Source organism: Phaenicophaeus curvirostris, chromosome 17 (assembly GCF_032191515.1).
Source record: "Phaenicophaeus curvirostris isolate KB17595 chromosome 17, BPBGC_Pcur_1.0, whole genome shotgun sequence".
In the NCBI taxonomy this organism is placed as follows: Eukaryota; Metazoa; Chordata; class Aves; order Cuculiformes; family Cuculidae; genus Phaenicophaeus; species Phaenicophaeus curvirostris.
Window position 1 is genome coordinate 10060345 of NC_091408.1, and position 18325 is coordinate 10078669.

Below are 18325 nucleotides of genomic sequence, written 5' to 3' on the forward strand. Positions count from 1 at the left end.
GACATGCTTGCTAACCATAATATATATTATACAATACAGTACTTATAGAATGCAATTATAATGTAGTATCCTAATTACAGGGTCATTACTTCTTGTCATATTCTTTAATTCTGTTTACACTATGTGCTAATTACTCTGCAAAGAACCAAGTACAAGTCTGTGGAGTAATGCAGCTTTAAAGAGATTTCATACTACACGTATTTTCAAATAACACTGTGCAAAACGACAGCCTCTGTCTACAGCGTTTAACTGCACCAGTGCATAAGTAGGGTGGCTTTGTACTTATTGCATTTTGTTTACGTGACTAACAAGTCTTTGTGGCAAAATGAATAAAAGAATCAACAGACACTGGGATTTTTTTTAAATGACCAGGCTTTGATACTTCTGTAGGAAAAGCTACATAAAATAGCAGCACAGTGCGACTCAAACAGGAGGAGATATGAAACCACTGAATCTGACGAGGTAACTTCACTTCTAATTCATGTATGGAAGTTGTAGCATCTGCAGCAAAGGGCATTAATCTCTGCCACAGAAATTTCAAAGTGCAAAGACAATGCAAGATTGAAATAACAGGACGTTCTGGGTGTGGCTATTAAATCAATGTGTTGTTGGTTTTCTTTTAAATTGTGGATTAAAAGTTCTAGTCTATTTCCAAATGCAGAACCGTATCAGAAAATAAACTGTAAGGACCACCTCAGCTCCCTCAACAGAACTCTGCTGAGTGCATATCCTCATCCTATGTTAAATATCCATTTTAAAAGTCATGTTTTCATATAAAAGCCTGTCTGCATCAGCAGAGCTCTCATGAAGCTAGGGGGAAGCGGAAGAGGACAGGCGGAAACAGCGAAGGGGTTGATTCCTTGAAATGGAATGATTCTGGTCATATCATCTTTGTGCATTTGACGTACAGACTTGAAAAAAAAGGCATTTGACATACAGATTGCAGTGATAGTGAGACACAAGATCTTGCACGTGATGTTGAGTTTGGCCCTGCTGATGAAAACAAACAGTATTTTTCAAGAAGTTGGGAAACATACGCTTTCATTCTCTAATGCTTGAGCTGAAGAAGACTAGATATAACATAGCACAGTGATCTTCTGTTTCACGTTTGAGCCCTTTCTGGCAAGAAGCTGTGAGTGGGGTCATAAGCCTTCGTGGCACCCTGCCGGGCTTCCTGAGGACTCTGTGTGATTCCCTTGAGAGAGTTGCCCGGGAGATACCATTAGTCAGTCAGAGGACAAGGCCGTAAAAGACACGGACCTGGGAAATTGCTCAGGCGCATTTATGTGTGTATGTGTATTTTAAAATGGTTTTGTGGTTAGAACTATTATTAGAGCTGCCTAGCGCCTAGGCTCAGGTCTTAACCCTGCAGAGAGCTTTCTGTGTTCTCTCCGGCAAGTCACTTAATCCTTCTTCTGCATTAAGTATAAGATTTTGTGTAGCTGTTTCATATACTGGTAATTAGCTGGGGCAAAACTGCCACTACTCCCTATTTTGATGTCTCTGTCCCTTCTCAAGCAGCATAACTTGTGATTTAAGTTGTCAGTGCTATCTATCATTCTTGTTCCTCAAGAGGGGAAACTGAGGCAGAGAGGCCCTGTACAACTGGAGCACTGGGGTTTAGGATGTTTTGCACGTAGCTGCCAACTCCAGGCTCATGACCCTATCAGCGCAGGACTCAATGGAGATCATTGTTTCAGAGAAACAATCTTCAGAGCTTCTGAAGATCTGGTCATTCTAGAGTTTCTCCTCCATCTAATGCCAGTTTAAGCCATCCTCAAATGCCAGGGAATGTCATGCAGCAAGGCTGTTTTGTTTCTTCAACTAAATCTGTATGAACGTATGAATTTGAAGATACTTGTACTAAAGCTTCATTGTCTGTCTTTAAAAGTTTAATGGTAACATTGTAGTCTTTAAACTTTCATTTGTATGTCATTTCACAATGGCTAATGACTTCTGCCAAATAATTTTTCTTGCTTTGTACTACAAAGGCTAGTGGGATAGAGCTAAACATGGTATCTGTGGTTCCAGAACTGAAAAATTAATGATTCCTTCATTAGCCTGCTGTGTTTGATTTATAATTCATATCTGATAAAATAGAAATGCACTTCTGAGCCAGCCATTGTCTCTCCGTTTACTATCTAGGTGGATAGTAATTCTTCCCTTGTTGGTGTTGGGGGTTTGTGAATTTTGGGCCCTAAAGTGCTCCTGAAGAAGGTGGTTGCCAGACCCACATTTTCATCGTTTCCTTCCAACTCTTTACCCTTTGCAGTATCTGTTCCCAGGACTCGCGCTGACCCCGGACTGCGTAGCTGCTGTTGCAGACCGCTGCTACGGCCCTTGACTTTTAGCATAACTTGAGTGTGTGGTTTACGCTGTTAGAGACGCTTGACATCAGAAGGAGATGGAGAAGTACAGGGGTTTTTAAATGTCATAAGCAACTACTTACAGCCGCTCTCCCTCTCAAGGAGACACACAGGTCGGGACTAATCCCCTTATACAGTACATCCCTCACTGCCTATAACTTCTGAGTGGTCCTTCTGGACTGTCTCTCTCCCTTTCATCTGGCTCTTACGCAGGGTTTTTTTGCTGTTCTCAATCTATCTCTCTGCAGGTGACCTCCAGATCAATCTATTCAGGTGGATAAGACCTTTTGCACAACACACACGCATAGGCTGGTCCACTGCTTGTTTGCCGCCTTCTGAAATGCCAGAGAAAAGGGATTCAGGGTTATGAGGTGCAGCTAAAAAATCTAATCCCATCTCTTGAGCTGGGATGGCTTTTATGGATTGATGCAACAATTCTTCTGTATGGCAACTCTAAGTTCTCTCAGTGGGTCTCTGTCTTTATTGTTACTTACACACATTCGGCATCCTCTCCGATGAGGCTGATGAACATTCCCATCTTCTTCCACACCAAGAACTTGTGAATTCTTGGTCTGTGAATTTACTGAATCCAGGAAAGTAGGCAGAGTTGGAGCTGGTCAGCAGGGAAGGAGATATCTAGCAATTTCCCAGTTATGTTGTCTTCATCTGAACATGACAGACCTGTTTCATGGAGCAATGCACTGGATCCTGCATTTATGTGCTGAATATACTTCCTGCTTTTGTTTGCATCTTTCTGAGTGGCGTTCTTTATTTTTGTTGCTTAAACTGCATTAGAAATGAGAAAAAGCTATTTTGAGTGTACTATCCATTTGGCATTAAAAAGTGCCTCTTCTTGCCAGTTTTCTTCTTGGTTCTCCTTAGAAATACCTCTCTGCTGGGCTGCTTCTGCCATCGTGTATGTTGTGATGTGTCTCCAGAAGAGCAGACTATGCATGGGTGGATGCCTGCATGTCTGATGAGGGATCGATTCCCCTGGGCATGCAAGTCCTGCCAATTCTTGAGTTAGAAAACTTAAAGTTTTAATATACATTCTCTCTTTTGGTCTCAGTTTGGCCTCTTCATTTGGAAGATGTTTCTTCAGAGCAAGGAATGGTGTATTGTTGGGTTTGTGGGGTTTTTTTAAATAGAAGGGTTAACAGTTATATTGAGATAGTTAATTAACACAGACAGGATTTTATTTTTTTCTGCAAGAATCTAAAAACACTCAGCAATCACTTCCCTGACTTTAGCTGTGATATTCTGAAGGGAAGGTACATCAAGGGAGGTTTAGACTAACTCACTACTGGTTTTCACTCTGTTCTGTAGTGGCCTTGTCTGGGTCGGTGTTCAGAAAGCAGAAACTGTCAAAAGTCAGTAACAGATCTACACTGAATTTCCAAATTTTTACTAGTGTTCTACATGCAGAATAGCTTTCTTTTTGTGTTTATTTAACTATAGCTTGAAAATAGCCTCCTAAAAATATAATTGGTAAATGAACCCAGAATGACTGCTGCACTAGGCACATTTAAAATGCAGTCATGTATTTGAATTCTAAAAGTCGTTATTTCGAGCTAGAGAAAACAGAAGGAAAAAAAAATCAGAATCCCTAAGGGGAGAGTTCAGGTTTCTCGTCATGGTCTATTTTATTTATAAATATAAAAAATATTAATAATATTTATGTTCTAGAGCTACTGCTAGTCCAGTGTTCTTTGTCATTCTCCCACAAGGTGACAATAATCCAAAAAGCATGTTTCCATGCAGATACGACAAGGTTTTAGGTGCATTATGTTAGAAAAGTGTATCTAGAAATAAACTTACAATCTTCATTTTTGGATGACCCCTAAAGGAAGATTCAGGCACAATAAACCAGAGTTGTTTGGTGACAGTCTGGCGTCACTTCACTTGCCACGTATGATCACCCTGTCAAGAGCTGCATCCTGCTGTGATGACAGTTTGTTGGAAACTCTCCACATATTCATTGGAAGTTGGCTGAGCCCCAGCTCCACAAATTAGTGGTCAGAAGAGACTGTTTGTAGGGCACAAGTCTATCCAATTGGTGGTGTTGATTTGATTATTTTTTCTTCTTGTAATTAACATTTTTTGAAGTGTGTCAGTCGAGTGCCAAAAAGACAAGAATTATCAGCCTAAACATTTTATTGCAGCATATGATGCTGTTCCATATTATCACAGGAACATGGTGCTTAGATACGGCAATATTTTTTTTCAGTTACTTTTGTTCATTTTATGGTTAACAGCAATTTAAAACACACTATAAATAGTCTTCAAAGCAAATTGTGGGGGTTTGCCCTTTTTTCTTTCATTTTTTCCCCCTCCTCCTCACATCCTTATCTCTTGTCTCCGAATTCTTTTAAAGTCCAGTATCTTAATTAATTTAAAGCAAACAAGTAGACTTTTTCCCCCTACCCTTTTTTTTAAAAAAATGTTTTTCTGTAGACCGCTTTCTGTGTGATGTCTCCAGCTGAAAAAGATGATTGGCAACAGTTACATGAGGAAGTACAGTGGTCCATAGTCTTTTGTAGATCCTGCAAGTACAGTCAGGACTAATAAAATCTGACTGGCTATCTTTGGGTGGAATCATCTTTTTCCTTTTTTTTTTTTTAAGCAGCATCTTCTCCTTTTTTCAAACTACTGCTTCCTCAGTGCTTTGTGAGACCTGTCCCTACTCCATCCATTCCTTCAATACTTCATTGCAAGAGTAGTGAACATCAGGATGGAAACCTGAAGGATCAGCGCTGGTGATGACAGCAGTTTTAAATGCACCCTTACTTCTGTTTCATGTTATAACGATTCCTACAGAGTTGCCAGTTTATGGCCTCAGATTTTGGATGTATTCCATGCAGGTAGATTGTATTCCATGCAGGTAGATTGTACCAGCTGGTGGGGCCATCACTATAAAGCAGGCTTGCCTGTTGTTAGGACTCCGTACTGGTTACAGTCCTGTCTAGGACCTTGAATTCCCATTCAAGGCTCTCCCTTTACCCTATCCACAGAGTTCACCTTGGTTGGCTACTGGGTGGCCACCCACTCTCACACTCCTCCCCTCAATGGGATGGGGGAGAAGATTGGATGAAAGAGCTCGTGGGCTGAGATAAAGCTAGGGAGATTACTTACCAATTGCCGTCACGGACAAAACAAACTCAACTTGAGGAAAATTAATTTACTGTCAATTAAAATAGATTTGGATGGCGAGAAGCAAAGAAAAAAAGTAAAACGTCCTCTCTCCAATTTCCCCCTTTTTTTTGCAAGCTCAAGTCCATTTCTTTATTCACAATATTTCTACCTCTTCCTGCCCCCAAGTGGCACAAAGGGATGAGGAATGTGGTCAGTCTGTGACAGTCCTTCTCTGTTGCTCCCTCATCCTCACACATTTGTTCCAGCGCAGACATTTGTTCCAGCGTGGGCTCTCCCAGGCTTTGGTTTCTGTCAGACCTGCTCCTTGTGGGCTCCTCTCCACCAGCCCCAGTTCCTTCAGAAAATACCCACCTGCTGCACAGCCTGCGGCGTGGAGATCAGCTCCAGCAGAGCCCTCTCTGCTCACTCTGATATCAAGAAACACTAAGCATTGGACGGAGAAAGGAGTTGCCAGGCTTGTTCTGAGCGTCTGTTTAGTGATAATGATTCAGCTGTTTTCCAGTGCTGAAGGTATGCAGAGGTAAGTGGATATTACTTAGAGCTCCTAAGCTCCAGGGGGTTTGCCTTCACTCACTACTACATTTTTAAACCTGACTAGTGCCTATAGCCAGACTCACTTTGCATGCATAAGTACCTGCTGAAAATACCTACTTCTTCACGAACAGCGTATCATTCAGGAAAGTAGAGGAAGCTTGTTATGACATTATGGCTAAAACTTTTACTGATCTTAGCCTGGCTTCCTAAAGAAATGAGGCTATTCTGTTTGTTCATCTGTCCATTTCTTCCATGCTGAACTTTTAAATCCATTACCCATTTCTGTGAAGTTCAACAAGGGCACTGAAACCTTTAAGATGATTAAAGAAATTCAGTGTCTGAGCATGGGAAAGAAGCCGTGAATCATTGCTCCCTTTTGGGAATAGCTTTTATGTAAATTCAACAGTTGCATCTAGATAGATATCCAGGTTTCCATCTTGGAAAACTGTTTGGCCAGGTTTTGGGTGTGATTTCCCTGGTTTGCCTGATAGGGAAACATGAAGGGAAACTGAAAGAGAAGTTTCTTCAGGGTTATAAGATAGTATTCTGAAAGAGGATGTAGAGGAGACTTTGATACATACGTATACAGAGACAACTTTCAAAGGAAAAAGTTGTGAAGAGTGTGAGCAGTGATTGTTAGGGTGGGGCTGATGCTACACAAGGTCGCTGGATGCATACCCAGGGGAGACATTTGTTCATCTGCTCATGAAATCTGTTGTTTCATCTTAATATAGAGGAGTTCTCACATTGCTTCTTTGTATAATTAGAAAACATACGCTGGGTGTAAACCTAGTTGACTATCTTTCCTGGGCCCCTTTAAAAGTATAGGAGAACTGCTTTCAATGCCTCTGTTTATTTTGGTAGAGTATCCAGACTGCTGGAAATATGTTTATAGCACAGGCTCACGAGCTGAGGCTCCTCTCTAAGATTCCAGTGCCTCATGGCTGGCTAGAAAAAGCTGATGCTCCCTGAATATGTATTTATGTCAGACTGGCTTGCACTTACAGTTAATGCCATAAGAAACTGCCTGTTTAATGCCACCTAAGCTAAGAAGAGCTTGAGCAGTGATGATTCCTCAGCTACATAGGGATCCCCGTTACTGCAGCATTCACTTACTTCTGCAGTAGTTAGTTTGTCAGCACGTGGTCTGTGTTGTGAACATCACTAATCGTATTAGGTCATCTGTATTTAAGCTGTTGCCCATTTTAATTTGCACTCTACCTGTGAAGCACTAATTCCAGGTCAACTTTGAAATCTGGTTAATGTTTTAGGTGCAAGAAACCCAAGTATATGAAAATAGTGTTATTTGCATGGACTGGCATTATAACTCTGCTGTGAGTGCCTGGAGCAAATTTAAGTGAGGTATACGCTGCTCTTCAGCATGCTGACAGGCTTTCTACCCACTTTAATGCCATGGGTTTAGTCTCTTATTCAAAATATTTCTCCTTTTCCAAAAGGAAGTGCACTTTGCCTGATGTACAATTACTTCATTAACTGGAAGACAGTTTTGGAAACTATACTTTTGGATAGAAATATCTTCCACAGCAGGGAGAAAGAAATCGAAGCCTAAAATTAAATAGAAATTTGTTCTGAAACACAAAAAATATGGTGAATATTGAATAGATAATTTTAATGCGCAAGACTGGAGTTGTTTGGGTCAAACTTGCAGCTTGAAGTCAGGCAGTCCCCAAATAGTTTAAAAGACTGGCTTACTTCATGGTTTAGTGTTTGATAGGAATGGTTGGACTTGATGATCCGGTGGGTCTCTTCCAACCTGGTGATTCTATGATTCTATGGCTTGCAAGGGTTTGGTGCTCACTGTCCCTTTTCGCTCCATGCTCAGACCATTGGACTTGTCAGCAGTTTCTCCCGGAAATCAGATGATACTGAAAAGCTGGCATCCTCTTCTCTTGCTCCAAATATAAAAACCCACTGCAAGAGCTTTATTGCAATTCATAGTTTGCTGGTGTTGCAGCTTGCGCAGATGGAGAATGGAGAATTCCACTTCAGAGCATGTTGGAAAGAACTGAATGGCAATGGTTTTGCAGTGTACCTCTGAACAGTGCCTATCTAATGTCTACTTTTAAATCCCATGCAGTTAAAAAGCTGATATTAGTAATGAACTCTTAAGGCTGGCCGGAGAATTGATGTGGGGTGTAGAATAACTTTTCTATCAGTGTTTTGGCCAGCTCTGCTTAATATGAGTAGTAGTTAAATCCTTCTGAACAGGATGTAGGCATTTAAAATGATTTACAGGTTTTTGAAAACACTATTATCATACCAAGACAGCACTTTAATGAACTACTCTTTTTGAATTGCAACTGGAACTAATATCTGCTGGAGTAGTAGCTCTTTCAGTACGTAGGAGAGTTGTTGCCAGGAATATATTGAATATTTGAAGCCCAAATTGGATGTAGTGACTCTAGTTGGCTCATTCAGTAACATGTTAGCAAAGCACAAAAAATCCTCCTGGAGCAAACTCATCCTTTGCTTTTGAAGAACATTGCTGGTTTTTTATTAGCAGGTTGAAGATTGGTTAAGTAGTTGTGCTTTTTGGGGAGGGGATGTCCTTATGTGTGCGTGCTAGTTGCCTCTAACAGTCTGGTGGGGCTTTGCAGTGGTGAGCTGTACAGTGCAAAGGGCTCATCTTCCTTAATGTACTCCTTACTGCCCTTCTTACTTGCTGAAATCCTTAGAGAGCAGTAGCTTCTCCACAGCACAGCCAGATGGCTGGGCAGCGTGCATCACCTGCTGAAAAGCATGATAGTGTTGTATAGAGGTGACTCATAGGCACCTTCAGCTTATTCTTTGATAAGCAGAAATTGCAGCTTCCAGAAGCAGCCAAGCATGACCCTTGTGTACCAAGTTCCACTTCAGGCATCTGGCTCGTTTTGAGCACCTGGCAATGCCCAAGGCTGCTGTCTCATCCTGGGATGCACTGTACTGTCCTTGCTGTTCGCTTCAGTGCTCTTTGCTTCATCAGGAGAGGCCCAAATGAACGCTTTTTTTTGGAAAAAGGGACTGTGAGCCATTGGGTATTTAATCTGTGCTCTTTTAATGAGCTGGCAAGCAGTGCTGTTCCTCACACCGTTTGTTTTTTTCTGGCTTGTAGGGCTGACCTGCGTAGGAGGGAGGAGGAGTGAGAGCTGAGGTGAATCTGGGCGCTTCAGTCACTGTTCTGGCTCTTTGTTTGGCATTGGCAATTTCAGAAAGGTGCTCAGGAGGCTGGCAGGGAGATTTTGCTCCTCAGGAATGATGCTTGAGGGACCTTTCAGGAGTCCTTGGGCAGCAACAGGGAGAGCTTATCCCATTGCATCCTGGTTTGTTTCTGGGGAGAAATATGATCCAGAGTGATCAGAGACAGGTGGACTGTGTCAGAAGTCCAAAAGAAGAGGCTAATCAAAATTCAGATCCTGAGGCTTAAATGTTTTTACACATGTGCCAAGCTGTATAAAAAGCCTATCCTGTATTAGCTATTTTAAAACGCATTAAAAAAATTAAGTGACTCTCGTGCATCTGTTGTTGACTTCAGTTCTTTCTCTGTACAAGCAATTGGATTGATTTAAGGTAGTGCAAGGGAGGATTTGGAATTCTAGTGGAACCGATATATTTCTTTATATCGTCCTGAAAGAACTGTGAAGTCTTGAACAAGCTAATAATGCAGAGGACTGGTGTTGTCATGATATTTCAGACAAAGAAGAGATCTCGTTACAGTGGTGAGGCTGCATCACTGGTCCTTCTATGAACAGTAAAATGTCTACAAAACAGTACAGAATTGTTTTAATATTTGGCCTATTTGTTTGCATCTGTAATATAACAGAGAACACTAAAGTGATAAACTGCACTACAGTGATTACCAGTCTCACTCTTCTGGCTGTGTGAACTAATCTTCTTGAGTGGGTGCTAGTGTGGATGGAGACCAGGACCGGGGATTTCAGTGTTGTAATGTGCGGTTTCTTCAGCCGCTAGTGTGTATTGTGTGACTTGGATGTTCTAGTGACAAAATTTGAACGTGCACATCCTCAAGAAGTTATGTTCTTAATGAAAAATGCTGTTTCATGCCTGGAAGTTTGTTCTTCTATCTGCTTTGCGGTGAAAGGGAGTAAGCACTTGGCCTTGATAAGCTCTTGTGCCAAGCGTTCTTTTGAAAACAGCAAAAAAATGTTATGGCCTATCATTATTTTCAAAAGCGCCTTGTTTGGAAAGCAAATAGGACTTCAAATTAAATAATTGCTCTCCATGGATTGAAAACTTGTTCTTTTTTCTTCTCCCCTATGTATTGCCTTGTTTGCTCAGTGCTTCAGTGTTATATTCAATTCTTCAGAGCCAGGATGCTGTTAGGTTAATGAGTGAAAATGGTTTTCATTGATTGCTGTGGAAGGAAAAGCACCAACTGCTTCAATTAAGCCAATGCCATTTACATCTAGAAGAGTGACCATCGATCGTATGTTTTTAATTAAAATAAAAGGCTTGCAATTTTTGTAAGACCTTGGCTCCTCGCTTGCTGGTTTGGGTAGGGCTTCACCAGTTGCCAGTGTCCCCTTCGAAGCAGCTTCTTGTGACAGGCCCTCGGGCTGTGATGCTGGGGACTGGCACGCAGGCGTGGGGAGCAGAATACAGAGCTCCAGCTGGGGCCCAGGCATGAAGTGGCACTTGAATTTTCTGCTGTTCATTCCTCCGTTTATGCACCAAGCTTGTCTGGAAACTGGATGACTAGAGATGTAGGAAGCCGCGGTTTGGTCTGCGTACTACTTTTAAAATAGATGCTTTCAGAGAGAAAGCCCTTCCCTCTGACATTCATAATGCGTGAGAAACCTGGGAGAGAGGAGCTCCAAGGTATGATTTAATGTCTCTTTTTACTATTTTTCACTTCTAAATGTATTTTGCCTTGTCAAAATAAGGCAGATCACCTGTCCAAAGTGGAGCTTCCAATGTTGACATCAAGGCTTGCATTAGAAGTAGAAAGCTGCCTGACTTTGCACTGCTGTAATGAAAAAATCGTTGTAACGTGTTAAAAGCAAGAACTTTCAGAAGCAGGTGCTTCTCAGGCCCTCAGTCAGCCTTTCCTGTCTCTTAAACTTGCTTTCCTCACTTCTGCGTCACAGGTTTCTAAAAGTAGAGAAATGGAGCAAATAAAATGAGGACTTTTCTAATCTCTCCTGGCCAATTTTGGATAATATGTGACTAGAGTTAAAACATGGCAAAGCAAGACTTCGAGCAGTAAGATGGATACCAACGCGAGCACGTTGGAGATAGAAACAAGGACTGAAAATACTAAAAGCTGCCACAGTTGTTGGACTTTGTTTAATGTTAGGCAGAAGCTGGCTTACCTAGTGCTGCTTCTGAGAAAGGTGCTGTACCTTCTCCCCTCTCGTGGCCCTTTATTCCTTCTCTGTGCCAGCACCAACCTTCCTGTGGCAAAGTGATGCTGGGCTGCATCCAGTCGTGGTTCCCCACTATGTGGCAAAGAGGGTTTGACTGCTCTCTGCGGTTTCCACTGGCGTTAGCATAGAATAGTTGTCAAACTGTGCCCTGAACCTCCCTTGTGCACGAAATCCCTATTTTGTCATTTAAATTATGGATCGCAGTGACAAACTGCCTTAATTGTAATTATCCCCAACACTGCTGTTATAAGACCTTAGCTTTTAATTCTGTGACACTAGCCAGTTGGGTGAAGACGTATACTTCACACTGAGGGACTTTGTGTGTGCTTAGGCTAAACCAGAATGATGTTAAGAAAACATGTTTTGCCAATCTGAAATATCAAGTTCAAAAACCACATAGACGTGGCTCTTGAGGATACGGTTGGGCATATGATCTTAGAGGTCTTTTCCAAGCTTTGTGATTCTATATTCAGTAAACCTGAGGGACTTGAAATGGGATAACTGCTAGGCTTTTGTGCTAGGCTTTTCTCTGTCTTCACAAACATCTTCCTAAACTTGGCCAAGCTTTTCAAACTCTGTGAAGCGCAGTGGGGTTTGTGTTCAGTGGCAGAGTGCTACATGCTCTTCATGCTTCACCCTCCAGGACTGCGTGCACACTGTGGAGGAGACACGGGGCAGCAAGGGCATGTCTCATATGTGCCTCTTCACCCAGGCTTTGGATCTTGTTACCATCAGAAATGAGTTCAGCTCTGGGCCCCTCACCACAAGAAGGATGTTGAGGCTCTGGAGCGAGTCCAGAGAAGAGCAACAAAGCTGGTGAGGGGGCTGGAGAACAGGCCTTATGAGGAACAGCTGAGAGAGCTGGGGGTGTTTAGCCTGGAGAAGAGGAGGCTGAGGGGAGACCTCATTGCTCTCTACAACTACCTGAAAGGAGGTTGTGGAGAGGAGGGAGCTGGGCTCTTCTCCCAAGTGACAGGGGACAGGACAAGAGGGAATGGCCTCAAGCTCCGCCAGGGGAGGTTTAGGCTGAACATTAGGAAAAAATATTTCATAGAAAGGGTCATTGGGCACTGGCAGAGGCTGCCCGGAGAGGGGGTTGAGTCACCTTCACTGGAGGGGTTTAAGGGACGGGTGGACAAGGTGCTGAGGACATGTTTTAGTGTTTGATAGGAATGGTTGGACTTGATGATCTGTTGGGTCTCTTCCAGCCTGGTGATTCTATGATTTCCTCATGTGTTTTCTTAGTGCTCCTATGGTGGGCAATTGGGGAGCAAGGCGGGGGGAAGGCAAAGAGCCTGAAAGTAGCAGGGTAATCTGGTTTTGGATCTACTTGTAGTAATTGCAGTCTTGAGTTTGAGGAGAAAGCAATGTAATACTTGGGACTTCCAGCTCTAAGCGCTGTCAGCTTTTGTTTGTATTTGCATTGCAGCTTTCACTGACTGCAAAGTGCCAGGGTCCTTGAGAAGTCAGGTTCGGGGGGACATGCGGCAGTTTTAGATTCCCATCTGCAAATCAGACTAAGATGGAGAGCTTATAACAACTCCTACAATGATAAATGCTAATGTTAGCAAAGCACTCATATGAAGTTAATTATAACAGAACATCCCAGAAGGAGAACAATTCTATATTGAGTACAGAATGTGCATAGCATGCAGCAAATATGGCCCGAGGCCACACGTTGACTGGGTATGATCAAAAGAAATGCTTAACAGCTACCTGCTCAGCAAGCATGCTGAAAGTAGCAGCAACCCTTTAGGGAATACAGGCAATAAAGAGATTAAATTTGGTCCTCTCGTTACATGCAACTGACTTTAAAGATTCATGGACAGTTTTATTCCAGCAGTCCAATTTTCTAAGCACTTGCCTTTGTGCCAGCATTGTCACTTTAATATACTTTAAAAATATGACGATGAATGTGAACTCCCAGTGTCAAGTTGCAAAACAAGAACTGGGCTTGGGGCTGTTTCTTCTCACTCGATTATTAGTTTGAGGGAGGTGAGAAATCCAATATTATCTATATTGGATTAATATCTATAAAGTGAAAAATCTTAAAGGTTATTAAGCCATTTGGGTTGCCTTGGGTTGATTTGAGTTGTTTCCTCTTTATTGTTGAAATCATCGCAGCTGATCTTGGAGTGAGTAAGAGATGTTACTGCCTACAGAAATATTAGGAAAAATGCTTGCTTCCCCAGGAGTTACAGTAAAGTCTATTAATCTTAGCACACAGCCTATTTTTACAAATAGAATTATGGGTTTCAGTCTGTTGTGGTCACATGTCTGCAAGACTAACTTGGACGGTTCTATCTCTCACTTCTAAAAAAGGGGATTGTATGATGTATTAAGCAGTAAGTAATATCATAAATTTAAGTCTTATTTTAAGAACAAAACCTTAGGCCTCCTTGCATTCTCCACAAATGTTTAATATTTCACAAGTTTGACTCTTCTGCAATCCTTTACGACTTTAAGGTGTGGTTTTATGGATTTGAGTTCAAAAATTGATCTTTTTTCTTTTATAACTCCAAATAGATCGGGTGAAAGTAATTATTATTCTTTGAAATAATTACAAGCATAGCAACTATGTGAGACAGAAATAACTGGGATGTCAAATTCTTGCGTGCAAAGCTATTCATCAACTAAATAAATCAGTCCCTGATGGAAGGAGGGGAAGGAGTAATCACCATGCTTTTGTAGCACAATAAAACAAGGAGGATATTGTGTCCTAAAAGTCCTACTGCACAGACTCTAAGATGTCTTTTTTTTTTTCCCTCTAGTATTTTTAACTGAGGATTAGCAAGCTGTATGCCTCTCGGACTGTGAGATAAGGATAAATAATTTCTTGCCTAAAAGTAATTCACCATGTTTTATGAAGAGCTTCGGAAAGTTTTTTAGAATAAAACATGTAATGTATGTGAGAAAGCTACATAGGTTAAAAATTAAGTAAAATTTTGGTTTTGATGAAATTCTGATTTTTAAAAATGACTAAGAAAGGTATTTTCTTCTTGCAGGAATCAAGTAGGGGTTGGTGGCAGCAGTGGGAAAGTTGGACAGAAATAGAATGAGAGGATTTGCTGCTGATAAAGTGGTTACTGTTCCAGTCTGGGGTAATATAATCAAAATTTCTTTATTCTGTTGCAAAAAAGAGCTTTGGAGGACAAGGAATTAAACTGTTTGATATTTAACAGTTTGCATTATGAGAATTGTGGATTTATCTACTAATGGCTGTTGCCTCTATGTCTCATAGTTGTGTGAGCAGTAACCATGTGATTAAAACTTGTTAATTCCCCAAAAGACAGAAGGAAATGTCTGGACCATTTATTTTCAAAGATACTTATTGCTCTCAGCAACCCCTCAAAGTTGACACTTAAAATTGACACTCTTACATTGATTTGAGTGTAAACATATGAAAAATGTTATGATATTGGAAAAAAGAACTTAGACTAAGAGTATCTGTTGTGAAACAGTCATGAGTTTTGGATCATGCTTGCTCTTGTAGGGATCGTGTTTCTTTTCTCTGTATAAATATGGGTGAAGAGTTCAAATTGTGATTGATTGAACTCTAGATAGATGAACAATTAGGGAAGGACAGATCTACCGTGGAACAACTTTGAAGGTTTCAAAATTTGCTTTTCTTTTCTTGGAAAGAAAATATTCAGAATGAAGCACAATATCCCTGCAAGATGCCAAGCCACGCTTCCAATAGTGGGATATTGCAGTTGGTCTCCCAACATGTCAAGAGCTTGGTCTTTGCTTCAGCAAAAAAAAAAAACCCACCAAAACAGAACTAGATTTGGTCAATGTCATGATGTTCTCCAGTGCCAAATGGAACTAAACTAAGCATTGCCTTGTCTTCAGGGGTTTCGTTATAGTTTCTCATGTTTACTGTTTATTCTCCTCCCTCTAATGTAATTTATTTGTTGAAATGTAAAAGCTCAGTAAGTGTTGGATCATATAATCAAAAAGTTATTTAAATCTCTCTTAACATGGGAAGAGGAGGAAAAGGGAAGAAAAGGTCTGCATATTCTACACTTAGAAAAGGATTTTTTGAGAAACGTTTTGCATTCACAAGCAAGTGCAGGCATGCAGATGATTCTTTCTCTCTGCTTCCTTTTCTTCCATGTTGTGTCCTGTACATGTAGAGTGGTTTTAAAGTTCAGCACTGTTTAACCCTCCCTGCCCCCTTAAATGCCTTTTTTTTTTTTTTCATTAAGTAGTAATTCACAACAGGATATGATGGTGATGTCCGATCTGGCCCCACCTCATCTGTGCTGGGACACACTGACTTCATTCACTTGTAGGTGTGGTGATTATTAGACAGTTTGTCACCACACCCTGGAGTGTTTTATTGCAATCATAAAGTGATTCAGCTAAAGGAAACATCACTTTCCTGGAGGAAAAAATGGTAACTTTCTGCTTCTAAAATAATTCATTCCAGAAATGTGTAGCATAAAAATTTCATGGCCTGGAATAATATTGAGCTTGTACCAAGTATACGAAGAATTGTGTGGCTTTTTCCATTGAGTAACAGTGTGCCTCAATATTTTAAAGTAATTATCTTGGTTTGTATGGTTCTGATTTTTCATCGAATCTTGTGTTGAATGGCTGAAGGGAGGGCTCACATTTCTCTTCTTCCTCTGGTATATAGAAAGGCTCATTTTATTGTGTGAACTTCTTTGTGGGCAATCCAAAAGGGAAACTGCCAGGCTTTGGAAGTGGAAATACTTTACGTTTTGGCTGGGAGGTTATTCATGGCACAGAGCAACATTGGAGGGTAGGAATAAATAGAGTTTATGTGTATTTCTGCTGAATGTCGACATTCATTTGGCTCAAACATCAGTTCAATGTACAGAATTTTTTTGCCTGCTCTTAAAAGTAGCGTCTAACTTAATTAGAAATGGTAAAAAAAGCTGTTGTGCCTTGCAGAGCAGCAGAAGTGCAGCTGATGAATGACCAGACTGAGGTATTTTTAAATTCAGTCTTGCTGGACTTAGTCACTTCCAAGTAATTAAGTTGGGAGGAAAGACCTTTTTAGAATAGTGTAAGAGATGAACTGTATTAAGATGTGCTAGTTTCTTATGCAGCTATGCAGCTGAATTGATTTTTCTTGGTTATAACTAGGGAAATTGGTTAGTAACAACCAGCTGGAGTCGTGTATTTCCTGTATAAGTAGGAAAGGACATAACATTCCATTTAAAGGTGGCTTGTGGACTTGAGGAAAACAAGATGAGCCAAATCACAGAATTTCAAGAGGTGATGAGATGCTCCTGTCAATCATGCAGCCACCCACAAAGGAAATTTTCCTGTATGTTTTACTCTGGGCTTCATCTTTATCATTTACTGATAAGCAAATACTGAGATTCCAGAAGAGTGCAGCGTAGCTGGGCAGCAAGAGCGTGAATCTCTCTAAAGAAAACATACTAGATCTCTACCTTAACTGAGTTTAAAGATTGGTGATCGGGTAGTTGGGGATTGAGGCACATCTAACAGAATTCAGTCAACTTGATAGTCCTTGTTTTTAGAGGAGCAGTGAGAAGGGAATGATTCTGTTCCACAAGGCTGAGTTGTGATGCTGGTCTTCCTTGAAATTTTGATTATCTTTGTAATAATTATCTTCTTCAGAAGGGGCTGACAGTTTTGATGATAGGGACATCTTTCATTTCATTTAGTGCTGTTGTCAAAAACCTGCCTCTGCTGACACTATGCTGAATATCCTTTCCTAAGTCCTTATAACTATAGTGTCCTTTCCTGAAGAAATTTGCCCAGGGAGGAGAGCACGCTAACGTGGACTCTTGCTGTTCATTGCAGGTCAGTCCCATTTCCTCATTTTGTGCTTATAAAATGAAATGTAGAAGCCAAAAATGTTTGCCATGTGTATTTTGTGTACTTCAAGGTTATTTCTGTGTGGAGGAGCATTAAGTAATCATGCTTGAAAATGTAGAAAGGCAGCAACAGTAGAGCTGCTTTGAGGCTAGGTAGCAGCATTTATATGGCATTGATTTCTCTGCATTTAAAGATATTGATATAATGATCGAGGGAGTGATCTCCACCACTGTGAACTCTCCCTTTTCCTTGCAGTCAGTTGTTCCCAGCTGCCAAGCCATTTCATGTGTCCCTATCCATGGGAAATCCCTTTTCCTATGAAGAGAATGTATAAGCCACCAAGATCTCTTCCACTTCCTTCTAGTCATAACGCGATGTTCATCTCCTCTGCTGCACTTCTTTCAGAAGAAGGAAGGCTCTTTCTCTGTGTGGGAGAGGATCCTGACTGCAGTTCCCTCTGGCCAGTTTTCTTTTCAGGAATCTTGAGTAGCTGCAGGAATTAAGCAAAAGATGCTTGCTTACATCTCATTTGGAAGATAAGATCTGTTGGGTGCTGTGTAGCATTTTGGATGACTGCCACTTTTTTAATGCTGCAGGTCCTGTAACGCCTGAGCTTCAGCAGTTTGATTATAAAATTAACTCTTGGCAAAGATGACTCTCTTTACGTTAAGTGTTTGTGCTACCTAACTGTAAATCGTAGACGTTTCCTGAACTGTTGGCATTCAGGATAATTTATAACTTTCTGTTCTTTTTCTTTTCCTTTCTTTTTTTTTTAAATCATTTAGTACATCTTATTTCTCCATCAGTGTACAAGTATTGTCTGGAGAGCAATAAAAACATCAGGAGTCTCGCTGTGCTTGTATACGGTGAGGCAGGAAATGGACCTCCTAAACGTGTGTGCAGGTGTGACTGTAAAAATGCTAGAATGCTGTTCTTCATGTGAAATGAGTTATTCCAGTGAAAACCCTGGCGTGGTGGAATATTTTGAAACTGAGGAAAAGCTAAACCTGGCAGGTTTCTGCTTTGCAGACCTTACAGTTCCCTGCCCCTTCTCTAGCTTGTTTCTGCTCT

At 41.0% G+C, this 18325-nt stretch overlaps 2 protein-coding genes across 6 annotated transcripts in view; both read left to right on the forward strand.

Annotated features, from left to right (window-relative positions):
• The window catches only part of TANGO2 (transport and golgi organization 2 homolog), a 167728-nt gene that overhangs the window by 88139 nt on the left and 61264 nt on the right, over window positions 1-18325 (forward strand). The gene's annotated exons all lie outside the window — the stretch shown is intronic.
• Window positions 1-18325, forward strand: part of ZDHHC8 (zinc finger DHHC-type palmitoyltransferase 8) — a 130887-nt gene that overhangs the window by 8377 nt on the left and 104185 nt on the right. Inside the window, exon 2 of one of the 5 annotated variants that reach the window (XM_069871085.1) lies at window positions 16080-16205. The exons of the other annotated variants lie outside the window; for them this stretch is intronic. Coding sequence (XP_069727186.1) covers window positions 16183-16205 — 23 coding nt within the window. The 5' untranslated portion in view covers window positions 16080-16182. The remainder of the gene's footprint in view (window positions 1-16079; window positions 16206-18325) is intronic. 5 annotated transcript variants of the gene reach the window in all.